At 33.9% G+C, this 14,855-nt stretch overlaps 1 protein-coding gene across 1 annotated transcript; it reads right to left on the bottom strand.

Moving 5' to 3' along the window:
• Positions 1 to 1,401: 1,401 nt before the first annotated feature.
• On the bottom strand, positions 1,402 to 13,791 carry LOC111370457 (vacuolar protein sorting-associated protein 2 homolog 2). Its single transcript, XM_022992171.1, has 11 exons — positions 13,580 to 13,791; positions 13,194 to 13,238; positions 3,733 to 3,767; positions 3,576 to 3,626; positions 2,947 to 3,051; positions 2,754 to 2,825; positions 2,346 to 2,417; positions 2,132 to 2,212; positions 2,011 to 2,046; positions 1,822 to 1,883; positions 1,402 to 1,736 (listed from the first exon to the last, which is right to left on the bottom strand). The coding sequence occupies exons 1-11, from the start codon at positions 13,617 to 13,619 to the stop codon at positions 1,676 to 1,678; spliced, it is 660 nt and encodes a 219-aa protein (XP_022847939.1). The 5' UTR covers positions 13,620 to 13,791; the 3' UTR covers positions 1,402 to 1,675.
• Positions 13,792 to 14,855: the final 1,064 nt, after the last annotated feature.

Raw genomic sequence — 14,855 nt, 5'->3', positions numbered from 1 at the left:
CATTCTAGAAGGACAATTTGTTAATAGTATATTTGGTAAATCTATCATAGGTCTGAAGTGTGATGAAATTCAATTCTAATATAAAAATCTTTAAAACGAAATAAAGCAAATAGTAAAAATGCCCGATTGAAGAGGAATATACTTTTATTGTGCATATAAACATAACAAGTTGTAAAACTTCAGAAGAAATTCAAGTACCTAAAATAAGAAAAATTGAGATATATTATTAAGTTGTGTCATTATACAAGACAAATGGAATCGAAAAAGATTTTTTTTTTTTTTAACAACACTTTTGTAGATAATGTAACGTTTCATATTGTGAATTTATAATGAGGATATTGAAGGTAGAAGTAGCTGATCAAATACAAGGACGACATTTTATCAAAAATTGAACTTACTAGAGAAACCTGAAGTTTCTAGATCTGCAATATGAGCACCTAAATATTTATACCCGTGCAAAAAGAAAATGAGAAAAATAAAGTCATAATACATAATGCACGACTACTAACATAATGAACTTTGCAATGTGTAAATAAAAAAGTTATCATGTTGTCGATGCAATAAAAAGTCTATATTGTGTTATCGTGGCAATATGTGATATTTCAAATGTGTATAATAAATGTAATTATTGTCAACTCATTTGCATAACAAATCATATCCCTAAAGGATGTAATATGCCTGAAACTTACAATTTGATTAATATGATTGTTATGGAGAGTAAATACGAGTTGTATTTTTTCCTTGATCGAGATTGTCTCGTTGAGTTTTCCTAACAAGATTTTTAATTAGAAAATTTCATAGTGGATTCAAAAAAATGATGTACTATTTTTCTTTTACTATATTTTTTCCAATAAGGTTTTCTTAGCAAGTTTTAACCAAAGATTTTGTGTGTGTAATGAATGTTCATAACTTGCTAAACATTTAACGTCAATATAACTTTATGATTTTACTCTAGTATTCTAAAGAGAGGAACAACAAAATGTATTGTTCACCAAACTATCATGCTAACTTAAGTCACCAATTACTGAAAAATATTTTGTACGAGATGATATTGCTTGAATGTTGTAACAAGACAACGTTAAACATACTTCATCTAGATTGTGACATTAAAATTATTAGAGTACAAGATATGAATTGCTTGATATAAATATCTTCATTATTTGAAATCAAAGGAGTAGTTGTACTGCTTTTTATAATGTTCTAATGACTTAATTTTCGTACTTTTTCCTTCGTTTTATATTTTTGTCCTTCTGAATTTTTATCAAACATAATTTTTAACGAGGTAATTATAATGTAAATAGTCATTAAGGCGAGTGTTACAAATTGATTATCATTTGTAAATGACCTTTTTACTCTGGCAGTCCTCATTATAAATTATAAATATGGTTAATTAGAAGCAGCTTATAAAAATTTAGTTAATAATATGAGACAAATGTCTGGTAACATTGATACGCTTAATATACAATACTAGATAAGATTAAACAGCTCCAAAAGACACTGTAGTCTTCTTGCTTTCACAATTTTTTTATGAATCTATTCAAACACTTGATATACATATATTTTATAAGAGAAGTGTTCCAATGCTCCATGATTTCTTGGCCATCCATATCTGTGGAAGATCAATGACAGAGCATTAGCAGAACTAAGAAGAGAACCTCGTTGTTTCTTTTCAATCTCATATTCGTCGAAGAGATGCCAGCCTTTTTTCGAGGTCCTCAACATCAGCAGAAGCAGAACTGAAAAGTCGTCACAAGAACGAACATTAACAAGTTATAAATCAGTAATCTTTTCTCTAAGGCAAGCAAAAAATACTAAACATACCTAGGGACAACATTATTTTCAACTTTCTTTGATGCAATCCGACCTTTCGGTGCCGAGGATAACTGTCAAGAGAAACAGGGCAGGACGATCAGATTCGTTTTTCCTTACGCTTTCCTTTTCTTTTGTACATCATATTAACATAATTCGACAGAAAAATATTATTGGCTTAATAAAACTCGCGGAACCAACCTGTGATGCAATGTCAACACCAATCTCATCGAGCACCTACAAGGAAATACAATGAATTTACGACCGTCGTAGAGTTCAACGTTTTTAAAGAAAACACAAAAGGATTATCATGATTCAGCACCTGATTAGTAAGTTCTTCTGTTTCTTCTTCAGCCTCATCTTTGTCCAATGTCTCATCAATAGCTTCTGACATCATTTCAATCTAAATAGAAAGTCATATTAGTACACTCCATGGGCTTTTATACATAACTACTGCTTGTAAAAAAAAAAAAAAAATTACTTCACAAACGAGTTTCCATATTGAAAAGAAATGATTTTTAGGCAATGAAGTTTACCGTCATGTCCATCTGTGATGACTGTGTCTGGAACTCTTTGATCACTTTAGCTTGTTTCGCAGGTGCCATTTGCTGAAATAAGACGTGAAAAAAAAAAAAAAAATTATTGACTAGCCAACAGAAATCTAGTTTGTATTCTCTATCCCATCACAAGTAGCAGCAGCCCTACTAAACTTGCAGGGCTTCTTCATCTAGCCGAAAAATATTAAGCATTAAACCATATTCAGTCTAAATGCTACACCAGAACTATATAACTACGTCAGTCATCAACTGACCAAATTAGAAAGATCAGAAGATTATTCATGAATAACTGTAATGACTTTCAGACCTCAAATAGGTAGGGCAATGAACATTGATTAAACAACAAAGCTGAACATATATGTATAATGTAATGCTTCAAATGTATACCTTGTTCATGGCAGACATTGCTTTGGTTGCACCTTTCATTCCCGTTGAAATTGAAGTGCTGGCATATAAGGCCTATTAAAGTAGCAAACTACGATTAAAAGGTGGAAAAGAAGCATCAGATATACAGATGATTTAAATCTTTTTTCTAAAACCCGTATATTTGTTCCAAAGCCGCATGTCAATATGAAGTGACCTGTGTATGAGTTGTCACGCCTCTGATCTGGGCACGACTTCCTTGCAAATTTGTTATTTGCTGCCGCAGACGAACTAGTTGACGAGCTAAAATTCTGGTGGCAGCCTGTTTGACAAAAAATTAGTTGGTTACTGAAATTAAATATTCAAATCAGCTGTTTTGAAGGCACAAAAGTTTGTACAATTATCTAAACTGCAGAACTAAAATGATATGTTAAGAGGTAGGGAAAAAAGTACACCCAGAAATAGATCTAATCATATAGCATCAGGTAGGAAAGACAAGCCATCCAAAACTAAAACCACAGGACCCTATTCCCTGTCTCCATCCAAGGAACACAGAAATCAAAATCTGACTCTTAACATCACTCTTGATGGAGTTCTTTGGGTGTGGAAAGGTTAAAGTTGAGCTTTTAATTTCTGAAGTATTGATGAACATGGCCTTACAGATTGAAAAAAGGCGCACTATAGGACACATAATACAGGAAACCAGAAAAGTCGAGCCTTTACTCAGCAATTATATGCTGAACTCAACATTGTTTCTAGATTCTCATAATACAACTAGTCCCATATCACTTGTACAGTGCATTACATATATTCTAAATAAACAAAAAAATATTCATCAAGACTTACCTCATTTCCAGTTTTAGCCGTTTTCTTAATCTCTGCAACTAATTTATTCTCCTGAAATATGAAGATAGAAGTGACTTTCTCATGAAAGTATATAAACAAGTCCATTAACTGGTAGATGTTGGGGGCATTAGTATGAATAGAACATCAAACAGCATACCTCCATTTGTAAAGATGCAATCTCCCGTTCAATGCCTGCGATGGTACAGAATCAATGTGTGAATAAAAAATTAAAGCAGGAAGTTACGGAGGGATAAAGCAGGCAGTACGTATTACATATTTGAAAATTTTTAGGAGTTTATATTCCTATTCGATGGTGACGCACAAATCTATTTTCGGACAGGAAAAGGTTAATAACTCCTTGATCGATTCATTATTTGTTTAGTCATGGTTGAGAGAACAATCGTCAATCTCGTTGAGGAAAGCCCTCTATGTTACTAGAGTTGAAAATTTGAATGAAAGAGATAAAAAAGTTCAAAATGCCACTGCCTACTGCATGACTGTGATGGTCCATCCACGTGTATTTATCAAAGACTTTAACTAAGTTTACATTGCTTTGACCTCTCTCTCTTCAAAGGAAGAACATGATCAAGATTGGATTCTTCATTCAGGCTGCTTATTTCATACGAGTCCCAATAAGGAATAGTTTTTTTATTACTCCAATCTAAATGGGGGACTTGTTAAGTTGGGGAACAACAAACGCTGCCAAGTTTAGGGCATTGGCAAAATTGTTCTAAGGCTGAGCCATAAAATTACTTTGGAGAAAATTAGACATGTTCCCGCTCTAAGAAGAAATCTAATATTTCTAGGAGTTTTAGATGATGAAGATTATTAAAGATGTTATATCTATAAAGTACGTAGCATACACATGACGGAAGGGGTCCCACATCGGCCGACCTGGCATTGATTATTTAATTTGATTGGGCCAATTAAATCAAGAAGCATTGTCTTGAGCTTTGAACTCGGCCCATTAGCAACATTTGGCCCATTTAGATTTTCCTATATATATGTGAGTTTCATACACAATCAAAGGTACATTTTCTAACCAAGCCAAACCCCTTTCACCCTCTCTTGCACTCTTATCTATTTTTATCCGGCCGTTGACTTGATCGTCATTGTGCAAATGGTCGTCGGAGCTTTTTCTCGACCAGAGGCCTTTGACTTCTACAGGGGTGTTCAATGTGCAGGTGATGTCTAAGTGGAAGGAATGAAGTCGTAATTCTATTGGTGCATTTGTTTGGGTCAACATTGGCGCCGTCTATGGGAACGGTATTTTAACATGTTCTACCACATACAAAAGGTCACTGGAAAATGAAGAATTTTCCAGTCAGTTTCTATTGGAAAACAGCAATGTCAGCCACCAAGAATGAAGGAAATTGAGCCACTGGAAAGCAAAAGGGTTGAAAAATCCACCATGAAAATGGTTGCAGCAAACAAAAATGGGAAAAAGGAAATTTTCTACTGACGATATTCGCCATGAAAATGGTCAATGGAAGCAAAAAAATTTTGGCAGCTTGAAGCATCCTTCCAACTAGTTTTTTAACGAGTCATCCCAACTGTGAACTTGGAAATAGCCTCAATAAATTAAGGAAAATATTCTATTAGGAAGAGAACGAAAAAACCTCTTCAGAAGCAAAATGGGGATTTTGAAGAAAATGAAACCAGAAATGAGTTTTCCCTGAAAAAGGAAAAAATCGACTGAAAAAAGAAAATTTTCCGGGCAGTTCTATCTCGGCCAAAATAAAGAAGTCAGCCAAAAAGAAAAATATGAAAAAAAAGGCAATTTCGACAAAGGATCAAAGAAATCGACCATATTTCATACATGGAAAAGAGTTATTGGCAAACAAAAATAATCTGCCATCAACTAAAAAGAAGAAAAATGCCATTGAAAGAATTGGGAAAGAGAAATTTTTACGCGGAGGAGATCAGCCATGAAAATGGTTAAAATGAGCTGAAAATATTTTGGTAACTTGAGCCATCTACAAATTGGTTTTCAATTATTCATCCCAAATGTGGTGCAAAATAACAACCAAAAAAAAAGACGTGTTGGGCTACCAAAAGGATGATTTTTTTAACTAAATTGGTGAAATTTTCTTCTGGTGTGTTATGTTTTTTCCAAACGCAAAGGGCACATAAAAAATTTCAGTCATACAATGAAAAATTCTCCAGAAATTCTATGGATTCCGATTCCTTTTGCTGTTTTCTAAAAAATGGAACCCGTTTGTGAAGCTTTCAACGTAACACGACAATGACAAAGCCTTGGCCAAGATGTAGCCACCGTCACGGGTAGCGGCAATAAAAGCACCTCCAACTGTTGCAATGACATCTACCAAAATATATTGGGCTTGGTTTGAGCTTGTTATAAGTTCGACTTTTTTTGAGTTTGAGAATCCGGCAACCACCATTCATCATAAAGAATGGCAAGACATGGGTCAAGCTTTCTCCAGAAAACATGTCAAATTAATGTTAATGTTGACGGAGATAACACCTTGGCGGTGCATTCCTTTTACTCCGAAATGGAACTTTCACGTGTTCCAATGTCAGTTTCCCGCCGCATTGAGGTGCTATCTTTTCTATGCAATTTCTGGTCAAAACGAATTCATACACTTCCGATAATTCTTTTGGGCTCTTCCCTTGTGGCATAATGAATTGAGCTAAGAGATTCATTCTATTTGGGCCCATTGCTTCTCAGCTTGTCTAACCTTATAAGTTTGGCTATGCCTATTGCTTCTCTTTGATCCAATTGATTTCAATGGGTTTCGTAGACATTATTCCCATTCCCAAATTTATTTTCATGAAACAATTTGCCACCAATGGACTCCATATTTGATTGGGCTGGTGTTTTTAAATGAGAAAGTTCACCAACTAAATGCCTCAAAAGACATCTGTCATAGTTCTACAAGGTGGATCCAAATTTTCTTCCTCTACATATGCACTGAATTTGACGACAGTAGATATGTTCAGAGGTACATGGGCAGGTAAATATTGATTAAATTTTACTTTTTTTGATTTGGAACACGTGCAAAACATTCTAAAAAATTATGAATTATAATTATGCACATCAACTGCTGCACAAAATGCCCCAATTAAGTTTTGTTCATTCCAAGACGTGATTAACAAACGGCACCTTGCAACCCTTAGTAAAATAATGATTTTTTATTTATTATTGATCCGTATCTAAGGTCAAATCTTCAAAGAAAAAGGTTGTTTATATTTTTCCAACTTGCAATTTTTCCTGGAATAAAATTGGCAAATATGGAGAATAGAGAATGAGTTTCTGTTTCTGGATCGACTTGATCCTATTTAGAGGATGACCTTTGTTCTAATTTCTGTACTTAACAAGAAAACAGATAGTAGACAATTCAAGGTTGCAAGAATGCATGGCAAATGTAGATGAAATACTTAGCTGAATTTTTAATTATCAAATGTGGCATCTTGTAGTCCTCATTCCTTGAATAAAGAAAGATGCGACATCTTTTGGAGTCCTTGTTTCTTGAATAAAGGAAGAGGCAGTATCTTAAATAAAGGAAGAGGTGCAATCTTGAAGCATTTGCCCTTGTAAAATGAGTCATTCCTGGTCTTATTCGCAAGATGTTTATTCCTCGCCTCTTACTATCATCAAGCTTAGCTATAAGACCTCGTCAATTCAAGGCCAGCTTATAACACTCCAATAGTTCGAGAGCTATTAGCAGAATAATTATTTCCCACCTTGCCAGATGCTTATTTCTGGCTTTGTAAAATGTTTATTCCTCGCTTATAAGACTTTGCTAGTACGAGAGCTATTAGTGGAATGTTTATTCTCTGCCTTGCCATGTTTATTCCTGGCTTTGTGAAATGTTTATTCCTGACTTTACGCCCTCGTCTATCCAAGGCCATCGAGAACTATTCGCGAGATGTTTATTCCCCACCTCCCCAGATACTTATTCTTGACTTTGTGAAATGTTTATTTCTCGCCTCTCACTGTCTTCAAGTTTAGCCCTAAGCACTTGTTTATCCGAGGTCGCTTATAAGACTCCAATAGTTCGAGAGTTATTTGAGGGATGTCTATTCCTCGCCTTGTCAGATACTTATTCCTTACTTTGCAAAATAATTATTCCTTGCATCTCATTATCGTTGAGCTTAGCTGTAAGCCTTTGTCTATGCAAGGTCGCTTATAAGACTCAGATAGTTTGAGAGCTATTCGCAGGATGTTATTTCCAACCTCCCCAAATGCTTATTCTTTGCCCATCACTATCGTCGAGCTTAGCTACACGGCCTCGTCTATCCGAAGTTAGCTTATAAGACAATAGTTTGAGACGATCTACCAGCTCGATATTCATTCCTCGCTTCTCATGATGCCTCACCATATGAGTTGTTGCATTACAGATGCATTAATATTCAAGAGAGCTCATCATGCCTCTGCATTGATTGCAGGAAGCCCTAGAGGGATGAACCATCCACCATACAATGATGTCATTTACCGCTTCATAAAGAGAACACTTGCACGAAGGAGTCATCTCTTTTGCAAGGAGTTAAAAAACAAAACAGGGCTCGATAAGGACAAGTGCGATGCCTCTCACATGGAGCCACACCTTGCTCCCTTAGAAGTTAATCCTTTTCATGGCTAGATCAAACACCATGAAGGAAGCCTTAAACACAAATGCGCCACCCTCATGTAAGGATGTTAGCTTCTCACAGCTACTTATGTTCAGAGCATCGCCTCTACTGCTTATACGTCCAGAGCACTGCCTCTGCTACTTATACCTCCAGAGCATCGCCTCTACTACTTACATTCGAAGTCTCGCCTTTGCATCAGCTTCATCACATTGACTTATTTGTCAAGTCCGATCTACATTAATATTTGACTCAAACTTGGGGGACTATTATTGTGATACTATTTTAGTATCATTACATTATTACTACTAGTATATGCAGAACATTATCGCTGCCAAGTAAGCATGCCACATCATTGCTGCCAAGTACGCATGTCACATCATTGTTAGTATGTCATAACATTATTTTTACATTTTATTACCGTCAGCATGTTACTTCACTATAGCACTACTGTTATACTGAGTTGTGCAAGAATATGATTTACTATGATGTGTGATAGACCTCTACACATTATATCTTAAAGAAATGTGATATGTCATTACTTACTTTATCGTCGTGAGTAGTTTGAGGGGTAAGTGGATCCTAATTTATATTGTACATTTGCAATGGAAATATTGTATGGTATTATAGGTTGGTTTAGTTCATATTACAAAGAAAATGTTGCCGAAATTTTGACAAATCATATATGATATCTATCTTTTAAGGCAATCTATAAGCCTCACTTAATCAAGCTCATACATATATTATTTTTGAGGCAGTTCGGAAGTCCTCATAATGGAGTTGCTCATATTTCTGAGCCAATCTGTAAAGCCTCACCTAATTGACTACTTATATTTCGAAGTTCAACCCACACATGAATGTACAACTAAAACTTAGGGGATTATTGTTATACCTATAAATTATGTGGCATACGTATGACGGAGGGGGTCCCACATTGAATGACGTGGCATCGACCATTTAATTTGATTGGGCCTATTAAATCAAGAAGCTTCGTCTTGGGCTTGGAACTCGACCCATTAGCAATACTTGGCCCATTTACATTTTCCCCTAAATATGTGAGTTTCATTCACGATACGTGTCGGATATGTCGACTCTTGATTTTCAAAAAAGTACTAACACGAATAAATTCTTTAAAAAATTTCATTTATATAGTATAAACTTAGTTTTATACTTATTAGTAATTTTTTTGTTGAAATTTTTTAAATATGAGTATTTATTTGTTATTTACTAATAATTTTGAGTTAAAAATATATAATAGCTATAGTAAGAAAGAAAAATGATTATTATAGAGTGTCAGTACCGACATGTGCCCGACACGGACAAGCTACCCTAATTAAAGTGTTCGTGCTATAGAGATCAAAGGTATGTTTTCTAACCGTAACCAAACCCCTTTCACCCTCTCTTGCACTCCCTATTTTTGTCCAGTTGACTTGACCGTCAAAGTGCAAACAGTCGTCGAACCTTTTTCTCGATCGACGATCTTTGCCTTCAACGAAGTGTTCAATGTACAATTGATATGTAAGTGGAGAAAACGAGGTTGGGATTCTGTTGGCGTATTTTTAGAGTCAACAAAAGAGATAATAAAAATGGGTATACTAATATTAAGAAAAATCAGATAGTCATTGACAGTGCACCCAAAATTAATGGAATCTATGTAGTGAATTTTGATGTTATTCCACCGAAAAAGCCATGAAGTTAGTGATCCAATCTAATAATTAGATCTATGGCCTAAGAGGTTAGGTCATCTAAGTTAATAAAGCTTAAAACTTCTTTCAGAAGGAGTATTATTTGGGAAAGACTGTTCGAAATTTAAACTTTTGTGAACATGTATTTTGGATAAACAAAATAGATCACCAATTATAAACTGGTATACACAAGTCATTAGAAGTATTCTCACAGTGACCTGTGGGGTCGGGCCCTATACATGTCACTACCGTATCAGGATGCAAATATTATCTTCTTATCATTAACGATATTTCAAGAAAAGTATGGATTTTCTTATTAAAATCAAAGTCAAAAGTGAGAAACTTTTGCAACCTCCAGATATTGGAATACTCTAATAAAAAATCAAACAGGTCAGGAAATAAAAATATTAAGAATAGACAATGGCATTGAGTTCTGCATTATTGAATTTGATTAGTATTCCAACAAATATAGTATTTTAAGGCACAGAAGTGTGACCTGCACACCCCAACAAAATGGAATTATTGAAAGAATGAATAGGACCATTCTAGAAATGACCATATGCTCATCAGTTCTGGACCAAAATTATTTTGGTGGAAGGTTGCCAAAATTGCATATTATCTGATAAGTAGGAGCCCCTCTGGTGCCTTGGATTATAAAATACCAGAACAAGTTTGGACATGATTAGTTCCTGACTATTCTTACCTTAAAACCTTTGGACGTGTTGCATATGCACATTAGACCGAATAAAATTAGATCCCAAATTCATAAAATGTGTTTTTCTTGGTTATGAGGAAGGGGTTAAAAGGATACCAATTTATTGATATAAAAGTCTAAAGGCTTTAAAAGTCATGATAACCAGATTTGTTATATTTAGTGAAGAAACTTTTCCTTGCCTTAGTGATAAAACAAGAGAAAAATTAGATAAAAAAGATTTTGTTATAACATAAATTAATTTGAATGATCAAAACCTGAATTACACCACTGTGTGGTGGAGCAACCTCAAACAGAACCTCAATTTATATCCGATTAGATCATGTTTAAAATTTTCAGAATTAAAACAGAAGGCAAGTAAGACCTTCTATATATCAATATGCATAATATCTAATCCTCTTACATTAGAACATGATTCTTATGAAGAAGCTATCTCCAGTAAAGAATCCTTTAAATGGCTTGTAGAAATGCAAGAATAAATGAACTCACTAAATAAAAAATTAGACTTGGAACTTAGTGGAAAATCCTATGGACAGCAAACTTACAAATTGCAAATGGGTTTCTAAAATTAAAGACTGAGCTGAAAGAAGATGATATGAGATATAAAGCAAAATGAGATGTAAAGCAAAACTTGTAAATAAAGGATTCAAGCCCCATATCTTGCAATGGGAACCATGACAGAAAAGTGATACGATCTCTGTTTCTATTATAAGATAGATAAAAATTCTATTTTTTTTTTCACGTTTATAAATGGATGATATGCTTTTGGTTTGACATAATAATGTACTTAATTCCCCTATACTTAATTTTATAAAATAAAAGTTAAAATCGAAATTTGAAATGAAATATTTAGGTCCTGCTAGAGAGATATTAGGAATGGAAAGAAAAAGGATAGAATCAATGGAAAACTATTTTTAACACAAGTATTGTGTAGGAAAGGTTATTAGAAAATTTTCACTTCATGATTCTAAAGCTATTCGTCTCCCATTTATCCGACTATATGAAACTATTAGATTATATCAAACTATGTGTTGAATAATCACCTAAAATTGTAGATGAAATTAATACAGTGGTAAATATACCTTATGCTAATACTGTTCGATCTTTTATATATGTTTTGGATTTCAGTGTACTTGATATCACATATGTTGTTAATGTATTGAATAGATTTATGAGTATTTCATTGGAAAGCAATGAAAATTTTGATTAAGTATCTTAAAGGAACACATCACTTAGGATTGATAGTCAAAACAGATAAAAATGGACTTAAGTTGAGAGGATATGTAAATCTGACTTTATTGGAAACTCAGATAATAGAAAATCTACTTCAACATATGTATTTGTATAAATGGAACATGCTATTCACAACTTCAGAAATTAGTTGCTTTATCTTCCACTGAGGCACAATATATAGCTGCTAGCATGCTACTAAAGTTGTCGAAGAAAAACTGCTAGAAAGATTAGTTACATGAATTAGATTTTATAGAAAATGAGGTGAAGTTTTGTACATCATTTTACTAGAGATGTAACTGAAAGAGGTGATATAAAGTTAGTTAAAATTCCAAATAAGATTATTCCAACAAATGCAGGTGCAAAGATGATACATTTCAATAAATTCAAGGATTCTTTAAGCCTCTTGAACCTTGAAAATTACTAATTATCTTTCGATTTTGTAACAAGAGACCATATGAAGTTATGCTGGTTCATCTCAAATCCACTCTGGCATGGTCTCAAATCGTAGCAAATGTGAAGATTGTGAAGGATAATTTACGTTGTTGAAATTGTTGAGCCCAAAATTAATTGATGATGGTCCAATGACCTATATGCGTAATCCGGCCCAGTTGTGCTTGATCCAAATAAAGCTTCTGTAAATTGATAAAACACATTATTGAAACACTTTTTATTAACTAATCTTGATTTTACTTAATGAATGACATGTCGTGTTGCTGGCTGTTGAATGCAGGTTTTGGGACTATCTCATGTAAATTGAGAGCTTTACTCTCGTTAGGGTTAGAGTGGAAACCCTAGCAGCTTTCAGATTTCTCGTTTTTCTCTCTATCTACTGTTCACCGTCTTCCTTCGATTCTCTATAATTTCTAAGTAAAATTCTTGCATAGAGGATGATTGCTGTGAATTTATGATGGCATTAGACCCCTCCCTGTGAGTGGATTAGTTTGTGCTAGTTGTTGAGAGATTGGTTAATTATTTCTGTAAATCTTCTTTTATCGAACTTTTGCCTTATAATTTGAGATTGTGCTATTGGATTCGAGTGTAACCCTAACGGATGCTCAATTGGGGATTGAGTGTTTGAAGCCATCACTGAACCTCTGGTGGGATTCGGCCCAAAAATCTGTGTTCTTTAAGTATTTCCTGTTTACCATTGTGCTCTTGGTGCCTTTTTTTAAGTCCAAAACCGGAACCAACAACAACCTATCACTGAAATCCTAAAAACTTTTTCAAATGCTCTTATGCAATTATCCTTAAAACCCCTTTGTGGGGGCGCGGGGAGGCGAGAGGGGATGAGTAACCAAATTCTATCTAAAGAAAAATTATTCACGGTACAAGCAGTTCGTAGGCACACCACCGCAGAACCAGACAAATCAATATATAAATGCAATAAGCTAGAAGTACCTCTGGTGGCCACCGCCATTTCCCGTTTGCTGGTCCGCAGTGCATCTGTTAAATACCAAATTTTCATTAATCGTATTCTTTTGATCCATCTAATACATTTACCCCAAGCCCACACCACCGCAGCGCACATATGGAAAAATTTATTTTTGGAGAGAGAAACTTGGTAAAGGTAAGAACGAAAGTAAATTTATTCTCCTAAAATCCGCTAAAAATATGGTGACATAACAAGGAAAATGAAATTGAGAGTTCCCCAAATACGAATAAGTACAGCAAAACCACCATTCCTTCGATTTTCATAAACCAAGGGAAAAGGTACAACCTTTTCTAACTCTTCAACTAAAAAAACACAGAAAAGGAAAAAATGAAAGAAAGAGAATAGGGTTTACCTTTGGGTGAAGTTTTTTTCTTGAAAATGTTAAGATTCATGATTTTGAAAAACAGGGAACTGGTGAATTCTTGCTAGATTCCTTGAGTGGGTGGGTTATGGGATTGAAGAATTCTTGAAATTTTTGTTCAAGATTTTGGGAGAGATTTCTGGTCACACTGCAACTGAAGAGTGAGTGGGTGGGTCCGATACTATTGTCCCTCGGGATTCGTGTGTTTGAAATCCCACTTATCAAATGCTGGCTAGGGTTTACTAGCCGTTGGAAAACATTCATTGACTAAAATGCCTATGATGTTTGTCTTAATTTTCGTTGAACCCACAATTGAGAATTTTGGAATGAGATAATTTCACACTAGAGTTTAGTTTAAGAAAAAAAAATTTAAATTGACCAATGAAGTATTTTTATTATCCAATTACTTTAATTTTTTTTTTATATTAGACAATCTAATAGCTTGATTAATGTCATATTCGACACAGTAGGTGTTAACCATTCGCATAAAATCAAGATCATTAAAGTGATCGATTCCTTTCGATTGACATCGTGTTTTTTTTTTTTTGTGAATTTTTTTTTTTATTAATGACGAAGAATAACATTAGAAATAAATGGGTACATTTGGAATTTCTTGGGTTTATGTTATTTTTTTCCTTGGATATTATTGTCGCCAAAAAAAATTTTGTTGCACCGAATTTTTTAATAATTTATAATTTCCTAAAATGATCATAAAATAAAAGGACATAAATAACTCTGGAACATGCTATATGTGCAAAAAAAAAAAAAAAAAAAAAAAAAACTTACAATAGCCCTTTTATTATCTCTCTTTAATTTTAGGTTGTTTGTTGTATCCATATTTAGTCGATGTTTGATTTAGATAAAAATTAAATTTTTAGTAAATTTTGAAAAATATATATATATATGATGAAGCATATGGTTTAAAAGTTGTTAGTTCTCAAAAATGTGCGGTTAAAATTGATTGTAATTAAATTTTAATAATTTTTTTAGTAGAACTAAATAAGGTCTTAGTAATTAATATTCTACTCTTTAACAGTTGCTTTGAGATCCACACAAAGAATCTCGAGTCAATTTACATCACTGAAAAATCATGTTGGATTCCACAAACCTTAATCCTTTTTGATATGATGCTACTGTTACCTTAGTCCTCGTCAATGGATCGGATCTGCTCAAATTCGATCCGATCCGTTAAAAATAATTATTCGATCCGATAATTCGACGAATATTTGAATGTTAAATTCATATCCGATTAACTATATTATCGGAT

This window comes from Olea europaea, chromosome 21 (assembly GCF_002742605.1).
Source record: "Olea europaea var. sylvestris chromosome 21, O_europaea_v1, whole genome shotgun sequence".
NCBI classification, from domain to species: Eukaryota; Viridiplantae; Streptophyta; class Magnoliopsida; order Lamiales; family Oleaceae; genus Olea; species Olea europaea.
Note: the sequence above shows the minus strand (reverse complement) of the source record. Positions and strands in the feature narration are given on the sequence as shown.

Bases quoted from the DNA above. Each gene is read 5' to 3' on its own strand.
- LOC111370457 (XM_022992171.1), bottom strand. From the start codon at position 13,619: ATGAATCTTAACATTTTCAAGAAAAAAACTTCACCCAAAG. The intron at 2,213-2,345 runs GTAAACTTCATT...CTTTCTATTTAG, and splicing joins CATCACAGATGGACATGACG to ATTGAAATGATGTCAGAAGC. The intron at 2,047-2,131 runs GTGCTGAATCAT...ATTTCCTTGTAG, and splicing joins CAGAAGAACTTACTAATCAG to GTGCTCGATGAGATTGGTGT.